General features: G+C 38.0%; 1 protein-coding gene across 1 annotated transcript; it reads right to left on the reverse strand.

Moving 5' to 3' along the window:
• Positions 1-1,694: 1,694 nt before the first annotated feature.
• On the reverse strand, positions 1,695-11,632 carry LOC145485479 (collagen alpha-1(XII) chain-like). Its single transcript, XM_081464143.1, has 8 exons — positions 11,612-11,632; positions 10,972-11,020; positions 8,448-8,570; positions 7,422-8,006; positions 6,340-6,480; positions 5,597-5,722; positions 4,236-4,358; positions 1,695-2,901 (listed from the first exon to the last, which is right to left on the reverse strand). The coding sequence occupies exons 1-8, from the start codon at positions 11,630-11,632 to the stop codon at positions 2,267-2,269; spliced, it is 1,803 nt and encodes a 600-aa protein (XP_081320269.1). The 3' UTR covers positions 1,695-2,266.
• Positions 11,633-14,514: the final 2,882 nt, after the last annotated feature.

Genomic DNA, 14,514 nt, shown 5'->3' on the forward strand with positions numbered 1-14,514 from the left:
CAGCAAGATTTCTAAGGTGGAAACGGGTGTATAGGACGATAAGCTAAATCCAAGTTGATTTTGTTGGAAAGCAAGCAAACATCATATGGATGATTTGCGACTGCCTTGAAAGTTAGTCACTTTTTAAGGATAGTCTTGAGAAGGCGAAAAAAGCTTTCTAAACAGAGAGTTCATCCATTTTATCAAGTTATATTAAGTGTTTCATTGGTTAGGGAGCCAAAGAATTTATGCAATACTTTACCGATGCAAATGCTTCCATTCCAAATATAGTTCTTCTGGTAACAGGAGCAAATGTAGGAACCTGGTGTGTTTAGACATTGGGTCACGGCTTCATCGCAGTCATCCAAGTCCTGCAGGCACTCATCAATATCTGTTAGTAAACAAAGAGCAGCACAACGTTTTACAATGCAATCTAAGTAGAAACACGCACTATGGTTACGAGCGTCTCACTGGACGCACCAGCTCATATTTTCTCATATTGACCAACTGATTTTCCCAAAGTGGTCATACGACTTTGCACACGAAAGACCAGTCCCTGACAGTTCCCTTTGGCCCGTGTCTCGTAAACAATCTATTTGGGAGAAGGTCAAAATACACGAAAACTTTGGAATTGAGATATTGTAAACAGATCCATTCAATTTCTGTTGGCTAGAAACCGGGCTTATTAACCGATTACTGGACATCTAAGGGTTCTAAAACAACAGTTTAATCGCTTAATCATTAGTGACCTCTATATTTTATAAGCAGTTACCTAGTCTGTCTGTCTGTGAAGAAAATGTCAAAACCTTTGGGCTAACGAAAGGAAAAGTGTGATTGTGAATCTCAGCCGGGAAATAAGCACCATAGTATATATTTCTAAGAAAGATAACACGAGAGCAATCCAATAGTCTTTACTGAATACTTTGGTGACCATTATTTTTTATATTGTATATTATTGCATTATTTTTCCTCGGGGTCCAACAATTTGTCCCCACTCTCTTTGCTGTTTCATCCTGATTTCTTATTATTATGATTGATGCTTTCAGTTACTGTCCCTGAAACTCTTACTCTGTTAAAGATAGAGCATCACTGTTCTAGCGTTGAAATACGAACCAAAATTTTACATACCTACACACATGCTGCCATTGTAAGTGTATCCCGACTGGTTGCATGAGCAGTTATATGAGCCTGCAGTATTCACACAGTATGCAGACACGTGACAGTCGTGTGACTTAGCAACACATTCATCGATATCTGGAAAGAAAGCGTTTGAAATTACAGTTGAAATATTAACTAATTATAAATTACCTTCTTCAACTTTGTAAGATATTCACACGGTGATATAAGCTGATCTTCCAGCTCACCCGCCCATGCCCCACCTGCTAATCACGATAATCTTATATTACAGCTTTTCGTATGCCGCACACTTTGGGTCCAAAACGTTCGAAAAGCGGTTCATTTATTTCTCTGCCTCACACTGAACCATAGCTTGAATTTTCGGACTTGCAATTGGCAATTCTTCATTATTTTAATTGTAGCACAAGTAGTTTAATAATAAAAAAGAATGTGACGTCAGGGGAAAGAAATAAAATTCAAGAGAATCTAATTCTGTAACCCAGCAACAAGTGACCCTGTTATTGTGTTCAGATATTAAACATAACCGCATTTCGACAATTGCTCAGTACTCTCACCTACACACTGGGGAGGATCACCAGCGTAGCCATTTCCGCAAACACAGGTAACATTGGTACTCGTGTTGGAGCAATGTGCTGGATAATGACAGTTTGTCATTTCCGGATCAGCGCTACAAACAGCGATTCCTTGCGTCTGAACTAGTGAAAAGAAATAAAAAGAGTGAAAAGTATTGTAATAAGTTATTCCGCACGCTCCAGTGTTCAAGAATGCTAAATGTCAGCAACATTGGTTAGTGTATTGCAGATGTGCAACCCATACTAAGCAATACAAATATTATAGATAAACAAAACATGGCTAAATGGCAGAGAAGTTTACTTTGACACTACTAAGAGGCACATTCAGTGAGTGGCAGGGTGAGTGGCTTGAACGAGGGACCTCCGGATTACAAGGAACGCGACCTCAACCCTTCGGCTACGCTCCTGAAATCCATGATCATGCTCAGTCATGCTAATGTCCATTCTCATACAGTGTACCATGGTTAGTTCAGGTGAGAACGCGGGAATGTGTTCCTATTTCTTAATTAAGCTTGTGCTTGCACTCACATTAACATCACTGCTGTCCTAGTGCCCGCGCCTAGAACTAAGGTCGCTAGTTATACGTTAAGTTGAAATGGCTGCAAAATATACAAGAAATTTAGCTTACGAGCGTCAATGCATGATGTCTTCGATATCGAGTCGGCTTTCGCTACCAAATCAGTGAACTCTGTGGCTTGAAATATGTCTTCGTCTTCCACAGTAACAGCCCTCATCGCTGACATGTCAATATTATACCCAATAGTAACAGCAAAGATACGGGCAGCTTTGGAACGAAGGAGCTGTACCGTATCCTCTATTGGAATGTAAGGTGGAGTCATACCAGCGAATATAGATTGTATTCCATCGGTCAGCAATATCACTAGTTTCTGTGTTTCGTTCGAGTCTTCTGATAAAAAGTATTCATCATGGGCCAGGCGAAGTGCAAGGTCAATACGGGTATACAATGCATCATACGGGATATTATCCACTGCAGTAGCAAACGATAATGCTGTTCTCGTAGAGCCGAGCCGAACTTCGTTGGTCGCTTGGCTGCTGAAGGGGATCACAGCCGCGCTACTGGTTGAAGCTAGTTCATATCTGCTTGCCACAATCTTAATGAATTCTTTTTCTTTCACGTAGTTGTCTGCTCCAACACTTCCTGAAGCGTCCAGTAAAAAGATTAGGTCCAGTGGTGCTTGGCATTTTTCTGGAGCTGTAAACAAAGTAATAATTATTTTCAAATGCAATTAATCTCCAATTATAAATGTTTTTCAACTGTTATCGCTTCGTCTCTAAACACATTTACGCGCATGATTCAAGTGGAAAACATTCTCTGCTTTTCTATTGAGTGAGTATTCGAATTGTAGACTAATACGATTGGAAGCTTGCAAGAAAAATGAAGCTTTTGGTACAGAACAAGCTGCACTCAAGGGAATCGTTTTCATAGCTTTTGTTCAAGTTCTTCTAGATCTATAATTTTAAAAGAAAACAATTGCTTTGTAAAAGTTCTGTTGGGGTCCTGGCAGAGTTTCTGGCACTTCCCAATACTCATCCTTTGAGGGATTAACACTTTCACTTTTACGGCGCACGTATATAGCGTCTATTGAACGTACGATCAATGGTGAAAAAGTCGTGGTCCAATTGATGGCATGTTAGAGCTCCATAGGAACAGTATAACCTGTAATAAGCGACCTTTATTTAAGATTTAACTGCGCATAACGAGCTCATTTCCATTATCGAATTGTGATCAGCATGTCAACATACAACTTTCTGCCAAGCTCAACCAGACGAGGTTCAGAGCTAGTTTAAATTTTCTAAATTTTAGGTGGCTCTGATTCACCAGGTTATATCTTTCCTAAGGCAACCTGTTATGTACAAAAGAAAATGACAAGAATTTGTTTACACTGAACGTCGGGCATTAGTTTGATGCATTTGTTGCAGCATTGCATCACTGGGGCGGATCTAGGGGTGGTTCAGGTGGTTCGGTCAAACCCCCCAAATGAGATGAAAAATTGCTTAAATATTTGCCGTCTCTGACGAGACCTTTTCGCTTTCTGGGCCAACATCGCTAGCAAAATATTATGTTAGCTTCTAAAACTAACTTGAAAAGAGCAAAAATAAGATCGATACACGACAGTCTTTTCCCGGTTTTAAATGCCTCGCTTAGTCTAAATTCGGTCTTTTTTAAGCACTTCTTTTTTTATTTGTCTATTTGGTAAAATAACACGTTATTCATGCTCCTGGTAAAATCTACATGGCGCCAAAAGTGGCAGTTTTTCAATCGACAGATTTCATAGGTTAAGCGCCCTAGCTTAGGCCAGAAGATCAGCCTCTGTGTTGATCAGCTCGTCAGTGAGCTGTGTAATCCTTCACAAAGATTTCGACTACCAGCGGTGAACGAAAGCCCAAGGAAAACTACTTTTCTCAAAGGAGTCAGTCTTTAATTTGAAGTCCGTCAGAGTTATGTCGAAAAGATTGCAGTAAATTAATCGTTTTTTGGACCGCTAGCTCGTACGTCATCAGGAAGGTTAGCATTATTGTAAATACCTGAGCAAACTGAGCCATTGCCATAGTATCCGGACACACAAGTGCAGTTGTAGTTTCCATCATAGTTGTGGCAATAGGCGTCTTTATGACAAGCATCTGCTAGAAATTGGCATTCGTTGACGTCTATGTAAAGATAAAATTAAAGAGATTGGGATGGTTTCCGCAGGACATTCGAGCAATAATGGCAAAAATTAAGTTACCAAAATAACCTCATGACATGGTAATATTTTCAGTACAGTTAAAAAAAACTTATCGTGACTTAAGCTCTCAAGCTGACACCGCGAGGGTAAATTGAACTTGAAGTTATCCATATTTCAATAAAAACAGATGTTTCACGTTAGTTAAAAACACAATAACACACGCTTTAAGCATTCTTACAAGGTTTGAAATTAACTTTCTCGAGAATGCTTGGGAATTTAATCGCGGGGTTACTTAGAGAAATGAACTAAAGTGAGCTGTTTCAAATAGCATTCCAAAAGTTATCGTGCTATGAGTAGATTTTTAGTAAATAATGTTTGCACTTATTGCTCCAGCTTTGAGCGGAATGTGTCTTAATATTTCACTTTTAAATTCTCGGCCCGTACTGTTTAACAATCTAAATCTTAATAAACAAATAGCGGGGCTACATAAACACCTGAAGTGCAGATTAAAAGGTAACACACAACGACGTAACATACCTGCACACATGTTGCCGTTATAATTGTATCCCGACTGGTTGCATGAACAGTTGAACGAACCCGGTGTGTTGATACAATGGGCAGATAAGTGGCAGTCATGTGACCCCTCGGCGCATTCGTCTATGTCTGAAAAAAAAGTTGGAAATCGGATTACGTTGAATATAGGTTTCGTTTAAGGAAAAATTTTAACTCGGAAGAAATGAAACAACTTATTAAACTAGGATATGTTACATAATTCGAGGCTATACCGGTATTTTTCTCGAAACGATGCGTTTCCAAATCAAGCGAGATATGAAATTTTAAAAACAGTTGTAAAAAGCCAAACAAAAAAATCCTAGGTTGGTCGCTTCATCACCTCGGTTGACTGCTTATACAGGATGTCTCCAGTAGCGAGTGGCTAGGCGAAGTTCAGTTATATAGTACTGCACAGGTTTCGTCCTGATCGATGTTATGGATATTTCTCAGCACCACCCGCAGGCCATCACCAGCAAAAGCGAAGTTCAGACACAAGAAAATAGTTTTTTCGTAATGAATTTGAGGTCTAGATCGAAAAATCTACAAAGAAACGTCTTCAGTGGTACATGATAAGGAAATATCTATCTCACCTCCTGTGATATCCCACGTATAAAATTTAATCGTGAAAAAAGATAGAAAAATTATATACGATTTGGAAAGGTAGCATACCTATACACATGCTGCCATTATATCTGTATCCTGACTGGTTGCATGAACAGTTGAACGAGCCTGGGATGTTGATACAGTAGGCACTGACATGGCAGTCATGTGAACCATTGGAGCATTCATTCACATCTTGGAATTGAAAAGAAGTGTTTGAGAAAAAGAATTTATACTAAAGTTTCCTTAGTTTGTATGGGGCAGAAGTTTAAAAACGTGAGAAATTTGTGCGCCACGAGGTGGGAATCTAGTCGATTCGATTTCGATATATTAAAAAAAAAACAATAGACCTCAGTACGAGGCTCTGAGGAATAACTATAGAGATTGTGGGGTTTATTCCCAAAAGCCTCGTGCTGTGGTCTATTGTGTTAGGCTAAATTTTAATATATCGCGAAATTGGGCTATTGGCTTCCTTACTTAGTGTCAGGTTTCTGCGATAAAAAAATATCAGCATTGCCTCGTACACCTAACACTACGACCATGCTTTTGCAAGGAATTCAAAAATTTGTCTGAAATAGTGAGAAGCGTAAGCAATAACAAGAAGACTAAAGACTTAAATTCTTACTATGCTTTTCGGAATAAAAATTCCGGAAACATTACGATTTCTCTGAGTAGAGCAAAAAAGTCAATAGGTACACGAAAAAGCAATTTTAATCTCGGTAAAACAATCAACGTGGTGTCCAAAATAACTGCGTACAATTTTTCTGCCAATCCTTTCGACTGCAAGTATGTTCCTAGAGTGTAACACTCACCTTCACACTGGGGTGGAACACCAACGTAGCCATCACTGCATATACACGAAAACCCACTACTCGTGTTCACGCACTGTGCTGGAAACTCACAATTTGTCATTTCCGGGTCACTACTACAAAACGCGATTCCTTGGGTCTGGACTAGAAAAGAAAGCCATTCACAATGTTATCATTCTATATCAGGCTGCCGCTAATGGAAATATATAACTATTCGGTATATAAATCTTGAGCTTTAGCAAAGTATTCCTTCGGCAACCTATTCAAACCAAAGCAAATAACTTTCTTCAAAACTGCACAAGCAATGTTGTCTAGTGTGATAGACCGTTTTCGATATACTAAAATTCAGCTTGGCAGTGAGGCTTAGAGAACACAAACAAAGGAAACTGAATGACCATGTTTATTCATTTCTTTTGTTTGTGTCCTCTAGGTCTCACTATCAAAGTGGCCTATTGTAAAAGCTCCCGGACAGATCTCAGTGATACTGTGGTGTATCTTTACCGTTGTTATTGCTGGCGCAGGATTTATTTATGAAATTTTGATGATAATCCTTAATAGGTATGTATTCAATTCCACGGCGAAAAAATGTTACTTAATGGCCGCAGTTTGTTTGTTTTTTTTTTTTCTCAAAGAAAAAAAAAGGAATAGCGATGAAAGCAGCGCCATGATTCCAAGTTTAGATGCCGGCAAAAGCAAGAAAAGAACGTTCTAGTCATTTTTGTTTGTTGTACAATTTCATTAACTTAGAAATAAACGCGACATAGGGAAGACAAAAAAATGCAAAAGACAGAATACTCATTTTGGTATGTTGTGTTATTCCACTAACTTAGGTATAAGCGCCACGTAAGCAAGATAATGAAATACAAATGAATTCCATTCCTGTTATGCTTTATATGGACAGCAAAACTAGAAAAATAGATGTGCTTGCTCTTCATGTACATATCCCTGCTCTTATGTTTAAATCGCTGCCGTTGTTAATTTTGTTATGCTTATGCTCATGGGTACTTTCATATCGCGAGTAAAAAAACAACCTTAATTCGTAATTCCTTAATTACTTGCACAGTATATGAAAAGAATCAGCTCACGAGCGTCAATGCATGATGTCTTCGATATCGAGTCGGCTTTCGCTACCAAATCGTTGAACTCCGTTGCTTGAAATATGTCGTCGTCTTCTTCAGTAACAGCCCTCATTGCTGCCATGTCAATATTACTCCCAATAGTAACAGCAAAGATACGAGCTGCTTTGGAACGAAGGAGCTGTACCGTATCCTCTATTGGAATGTAAGGTGGAGTCATACCATTAAATTGACTTTGTTTTCCATCAGTCAACAATATCACTAGTTTCTGTGTTTCGTTCGAGTCTTCTGATGAAAGATATTCATCATAGGCAAGGCGAAGTGCAAGGTCAATGCGGGTGTACTTTGCATCATACGGGATATTATCCACTGCAGTGGCGAACGATAACGCTGTGTTCTTCGAGCCCAGCGGTACTTCGTTGGTAGCTTGATTACTAAATGGAATAACAGCAGTTTGGCTGGTAGTCCCTAGTTCGTATCTGCTTGCCACAATCTTAATGAATTCTTTTTCTTTCACGTAGTTGTTTGCTCCAACACTCCCTGAGGCGTCCAATAAGAATATTAGGTCGAGTGATGCTTGGCATTTTTCTGGCGCTAAGAAAAAAAAGAAGTAGAATGTAGCATTTGTCCAGCGTCAATACAATAACCTAGTTAGGCCTAAATCGACACGTTTTGGTGAATTCCCCATTCTTGGGAAGAAAATTAAACCCTCTCTCCATGGGCGGATCCAGGATTTTTCAAAAGAGGTAGGTGTTATCTTGGGGCTGCAGAATCAATAGGGCGTGCCCCCAAAACTTGGCAATTTGATAACCTAATGGAAAACTGTTACACCAGAAATACTGGCAATGCAACGATGTAGAAATTACGACGTGGTACCTTTCCAGAGGGTTTGCCTTTATTTCTACCATAATATTCACTTTTTTTTTTTTTTTTTTTTTTGCTCCTCCAAAGAAGGAGGTGGCTAGCCACCCAATCCACCCCCGCCCTAAATCAACCCCGGCTCTTGTTACCTTATATACCTTGCATAATATTTACCTGTACATACCGTGCCATCACCAGAATATCCGGACACACAAGTGCAGGTATAGTAGCCACCATAATTGGTGCAATACGCGTCTTCGTGACAATTGTGAGTTTGCTCAACACATTCGTCGACACCTGAACATAAACAAAGCGTATCATTAGTCAGCCATACAGCTGAACCCTTCCCCCTCAAAACTCGGCCGTGAAATGAAACAAAATGGCAGCGTTTCAGGTGCTATTTTCGAGATTTCGTCGGGGCACAAAAAAAATAGAGGATTAAACCAAACTCATATTTTTTTGGTAGACGTATTTCGAATTACAAGTAAATGTACTTCAGCGAAAACAAAAATTTTGGGATTAGATTCGTGAACAACAACAACAACAGTTTATGCGTAGCCTAAAGAAAATAAGATTTACTTACAAAAGAAGGATCTAATTACCGAAAGATCGTATGGTGAGAAATAGCTTTAAAGCCAGCATGGTTTCGCTCTGAACGATCCATCTCCTCACGGTGAAAAACAAAACCAACCGCTTACTAGTAAAAACGATATCAGAATTTTCGAATTGTTTTTGTTGTTGTTTTTGTTTGTTTGTTTTATTTTGTTTTGGATTTTCCTGGCTATGACAGTGAGAATAGTATGAATACCAGAAGGGTCTTGATATTTGAGTTTACTCAAGCATCTTTTATCGGTGTAAATCTGAAACTGTCCTCAGTTACAAGCTGGACTGCTGAGATCTAATTTGTTTGGCATGCGTGCTGTGGTCTTGCTGATTTAGTTAAGGTTAAGAATTATTCGTCGACCGTCTTATGAATCACAAAAGTATTGAATATTGATAAAACAACTGCTGCAAACGGTTGCTAAATATCTCGGGAAATTGCTAAGTCTACATGATACCCTTTATTCATTATCTTAAGCCACATTTATTTCGTCTTCGTACTAAGGATTTTTTTTGAAATTAGCCTTATATTATTCCAAGAGAAAGACTAAATGTAAAAGTTATATGTTTTCTCTCTCTTTACTCTTCTTCCCCAACTCCTCCAGTTTCCGTTTTCAAATTTTATGTGGCAAATTTAAATAGCACTAAAATAACACTAGTTTTGTGTCAATAACAAAACAACTTTAAAAATGAAACGTAAATATAAATAATTTTGAAACCAAACATCAAAACAACTGTGAACCGTACCCAGCAAGAGCGAATCAACTGTGAACTATGAACAGAGGGTGCAGAAAATTGTTTCCATATATCGCAGCATGACAGTTTTCAATTTAGGGAAAATAAAATTTTATTACTCAACCCAGAGGCACTGATAAATACCTGGAATTAACCGGTGGAAACCGAAACAAATTATAACGACGGGACAATTTTATGCTCCGCTTGTCAGGGATAGAAGAAATACTTTGATGGAAAAACTCAAAAACGTTCGAGTTCCTTCGACACACATCGATCACACATTTCATTTCAAGGCGTACTAGGCGTGGGATAAGGTTATAAAAGTACAAACGTGGAAGTATTGGCTAAATTTCCCGCGGCCCCCTTTCCATATTGGAGATACCAACTCGATCGATGGACCTCAATTTCTACCAATACATTGAACTTGGGGGCAGGGGAGTCTTTTATGACACTTGATTGAGACATCATTACTGTTACTACATGGATTGTTGTTGTTGGCTAATTCAATAATTTTTTTTTTCTTTTTTTGCTATATTTGCATTCCTTTTATGCTCAACTGATGCTAGCTACTTGCCTTGATTAGCTTTTAGTGACAATGAGTACGTGTAACTTCACCTAATATTTTGTACTAAAATAAACGCTATTAATTGATATGTCAGAAACGGTAGTAAAGTCGTCAAGTGAGCAAATATGGATAGAATAACGGACTGTCGAGCTCAGTTCACATTAAAAGATGTTAAACCGTCAATGCAGTCTTCTGGGATGACATTTCCGTGTTCGTTTAGCAGGCGTCAAGCTAATGACTATCCTCTTGGACTCGCGGGCAAGAAGTCTCGAGTTGCCCGGATAAGAGTCGTTTCCACTCTAAAAGCTATTTGATTTTACAAATAACTTGACGTATTCTATTGATACATGCTTATGAAGGAGAAGTACTTTAATCATCACTTAGCGTTCAAGAGGGACCGTGCCACAGAGAAAATTGGAAAGATTTACAAATAACGTCCGCGTTTCTAATGGCATAATTTCATTAATGCTGATTCTTAAACTGAACATAAAAATGGCGCAGAGCAAAATAGAAGTTTTAGAAAAAAAATAGATTTCCAATAACCCTTGAGCGAGCAAGATTGTTACGACACGGCCTTTGAGAAATAAACGACTTCGCCTGATTCTAAACTCAGGTGGCCTCTAGATTTAGGAAGAACGGGGAGGATGAGACTCGGTTCGTGTACACTTTCACAGCCACGTAAAATCTAAAACATCGTTTTGTAAAGGCCACTTTTTTCCGGAGTTAATCTGGCACTCAGTTTGACTGTTTCTCTGTTTGTAGCTTTAAAAATCATTATAACTACTTAGATTAGCTTACCTTGCACCAAGCTCTGAAGCTCTAGCCAAACGGCACAGAGGAAAACTACCTGCGAGATAAAATGACCAATGTTACTAAAGCAAACCTAAAATTCTCCGGAAACATAATTTAAAAAAGTGAAAAAGAATCAAACCTTCATCTCCCATATAAAAAGATTCATTGCTTCTTTCGAAAGAATTGATAATGTGGCTTAGGACCTCATGACGAGGTAAGGTAAAATATTGTTCTACTCACTGTTGGCGGGCGATTAAACGTAAACAGCGTCAATGGTTACACAATAACAAATGTGAAAGCAAAAAGCTGGAATCTGTCACCACTCGCCGGTTAATTCTGGGTAATTTCTACTTTCATTAAAGCAGCGTAAATACATTACATGGATATTGTGTTTATCTATCTTGAAAAACGAGAGACTGTTTTTTTTCAGGAACACGAAATTGCATCCTGTTTGAAAGCTGCAAGCAGGTTTCAAGCTAATTATATGTCAGCTTGACTCCTCCGTGTCAATCGTTTCTTTAATCAATGGCGTGTGAAAAGATAAACAATATCTGGTTACCTTACAACTACCCGGCAAAACAAAAAAAGGGCGAAAAAAGCGACTTCTGCTCGTATTAGTTCGCGTTGTTTAGTTCATGAAGCTAACCAAAGGACAGTCACCCGGCATTTTAACAACCGACAGTAGTAAAAAAAGAATTAAATGTTAGTGAAATTTTGATAATGGCAGGGAGTCTCCTGGAGTATTTCATTTTTGCATTGCTGCCAGGATGTTTTGCTGACAAGTATCGTGTGTCAGTCAAAACAGGTGAACTAACGTTACATCATCAAAAAAGGTGGTTGCCTCATGCATAGGTAATTCCCGGTTTAGTTTCTATACAGGTAGTGCATAGTTGGCAAACTTGAAGTTTGCAAGTGGCCGAAAAAGCACAAAATTTACAAAATTGTTCAGAACGTTCTATGTCAAGCTTACTCTATAACGAGAAACGGAGAAAAGAGAAACGGAAAACTTTGAGGGGAAATTTTAAATGGATATTTTAAGCACCATTAACATTGTGAAATGTGTGACAATTTCCACTAAGGTTTGAAGAACTTTAAAATTCTTTTCCGCAAGGTAGAAATCAGAGGTAAATTACTTCTTAGTGTTTCATGTTAATGTTCACAGTAATTTTGGTAATAATTAAACGAAGCAAAACATTTTGATTCAGTTTTATGTATATATCTCATATATTTACATGTGAAATTTTCTACTTTTTTACATTACATTGATTTACCTATTTGCGCAAATTAAGATATGAGTTCACCGCTTTCAGAAGATGTTTAACCCTGGTGCTACAAAGCTCAGCTTAATTTTCCATCATGAAGTAATAATGTGACTACGAAGTAAATTGTTTAGGGAATCATTCCACCCAATGATTAACAATCAAATTTCTTCAATTATGAAACATCTGCATGGATCTCATAAAGCCAATCAAAGTTAATTCTTCCAGGGAAAAAATCTCGGGGCTGTAAAATAGCGTGTTACCTAAATTCTCACTTATTCGCTTTTTTACACAATAAAATTAAATGTATCTCGTGGAAAAAGAGGCTACTTAAGTTGGTGTTTTGCCTCACTTTTTTGTTTTTCTGTTATTCTGGCACACATCAAAGACCTGTTATCTTGCAAATATTCTGATGTTATTTTTGGTGTTTTGTTGTGAACATTTCGACCACTCTTTATCTGCGAATAAAGTTTATAGGTGTTGCGGTCAAGTGCAACTTGTAGCCAGGTGATATCGCAAGGAAACAAGTGGATATCACCATAACTAATTAAATGTGTTAAATTTATTAATGTACCCCCTTTGAAGCAACTAAAACTGAAGAACTAGTTATCGAGGATTGCTACGATTATAGAAAACCCTGAACATGAGAAAAAAAAACTCTAAAAATCAAGTTCTTGTAAATAAGAGTCCAATCTTCATGAAAAACTTCGACTTTGTATTTAAGATTCAAAGTTTGTTCCGTTTTCATTTTCTTGCATGAAGTCATCGAAACCCCACTGAGATAGTCATCGTCCCCATCAGCGAGAAACAAAATGACTTTACTCTGTGGTAGCAATTGAGAGATTCAAATTTGCTGTGAATCGTTTTCTACTGCGCTTATTCAAGTCTGAACTGATCACCAGCCAGTCAGACTGAACTCAAGATTTGTGGAGCTTGTAATGGTGTTACATTAATAAATAATAAGAGCCGCAACCGAAGGGCCGTTGTGAAACAAATTAATTAGTAAACATTTCCAGTAAGTTCTCTATCAGTGTCATCCAAAGCCTTGGTCACCAAGTTAATCCCTCATTTCTTGATTTAGGGAGCTCAATTTGGTGCTTTATATCGTTTCGCTATTCAGACCAACAGTCGCCTCTTATCACTTGGCTAACATTTTCAACTTTTTCATCGCAATTTGAATTTTACGCAATATTAAAAAATTACATAGCATTACTGCTCGACAGCTTTGATTATATTTGTCACACAGCAAGGTTTCCCCTTATGAAATTCTTGAATGATTTCTTTCCTAGATCATTCGCTGCCACATACCCTGTAATCAGTAATTCTTAGATAACAAAAGGAAATATTTGCCTTGTTTCAGAAAAAAGCTATAAAAATAAGGGCCAAAGTTCAGGGAGAACGAGAAATTCTGTTAAGGCACCAGCTGAGTTGCCGAGTTTTTTCACAGCTTTTCAGAATTCTCCCAGAATTTCTGACAAACACGAAACGCTTGATAATTGTAATAATTGATATGCAGATTCTCCTAGCTCCGGCAATTCTTTGTCTACGCCTCACGTATTGTCTGTGTTTATATCAAGTAATAGTAACAAGTCTCTTATAACCCCCGTTCTGTAAAAACAATCTCCGCGGGCAATTTACCAGTCAATGAAAAGTTTCAAAACCAAATCTATTCTGTTGTCGACAGCGAAAAATCTCTGAACGCGCTGGAAAACGACAGTGTTTGAAGCACACGAAATGGGCATATTGCCTTCATTACCATCCAAGGTTAGCTGGGCTACGCTGTGTTTTTCATGGGTACCAAACAATTGAACTTATAAATTAATTTGGATTTTCAGACGTTTTGGCTTCTTGGCCTGATGGTTTTAGCTTATGGAGGCTTATCATATGCAGGTTTGTGTCTGTCACATATGAGTATGTTTGCTAATCATGACAATGAGAACTATGATTTGAAATTAGTGAAAATAAATTGAATTAAAAATTTCAATCCTTTTAGCCGTAAACCTCGTTATGGTTTGGAATAGTTAATAGGATCTCTGATTTAAAGCAAAGCATTATGCCCGTCGGATCATGATTCTTATTTGACATCATGTATAGGTTCTTAACTTTTCATTTACTTTTTTGAGAAAGATACTCTTCCGGTACGATCGTCAAAAAACTGTGTGCAAAAACTGTCACCAAAAAAAAAAAAAAAAACGTCATTTTCTCAAGAACTGCAATTAGCAATAACCTCAATAGATAGTGACATCAATAAGCTCACTCACTATTGCGATTTCAGTTACAATATTCACCA

This window comes from Orbicella franksi, chromosome 4 (assembly GCF_964199315.1).
Source record: "Orbicella franksi chromosome 4, jaOrbFran1.1, whole genome shotgun sequence".
In the NCBI taxonomy this organism is placed as follows: Eukaryota; Metazoa; Cnidaria; class Anthozoa; order Scleractinia; family Merulinidae; genus Orbicella; species Orbicella franksi.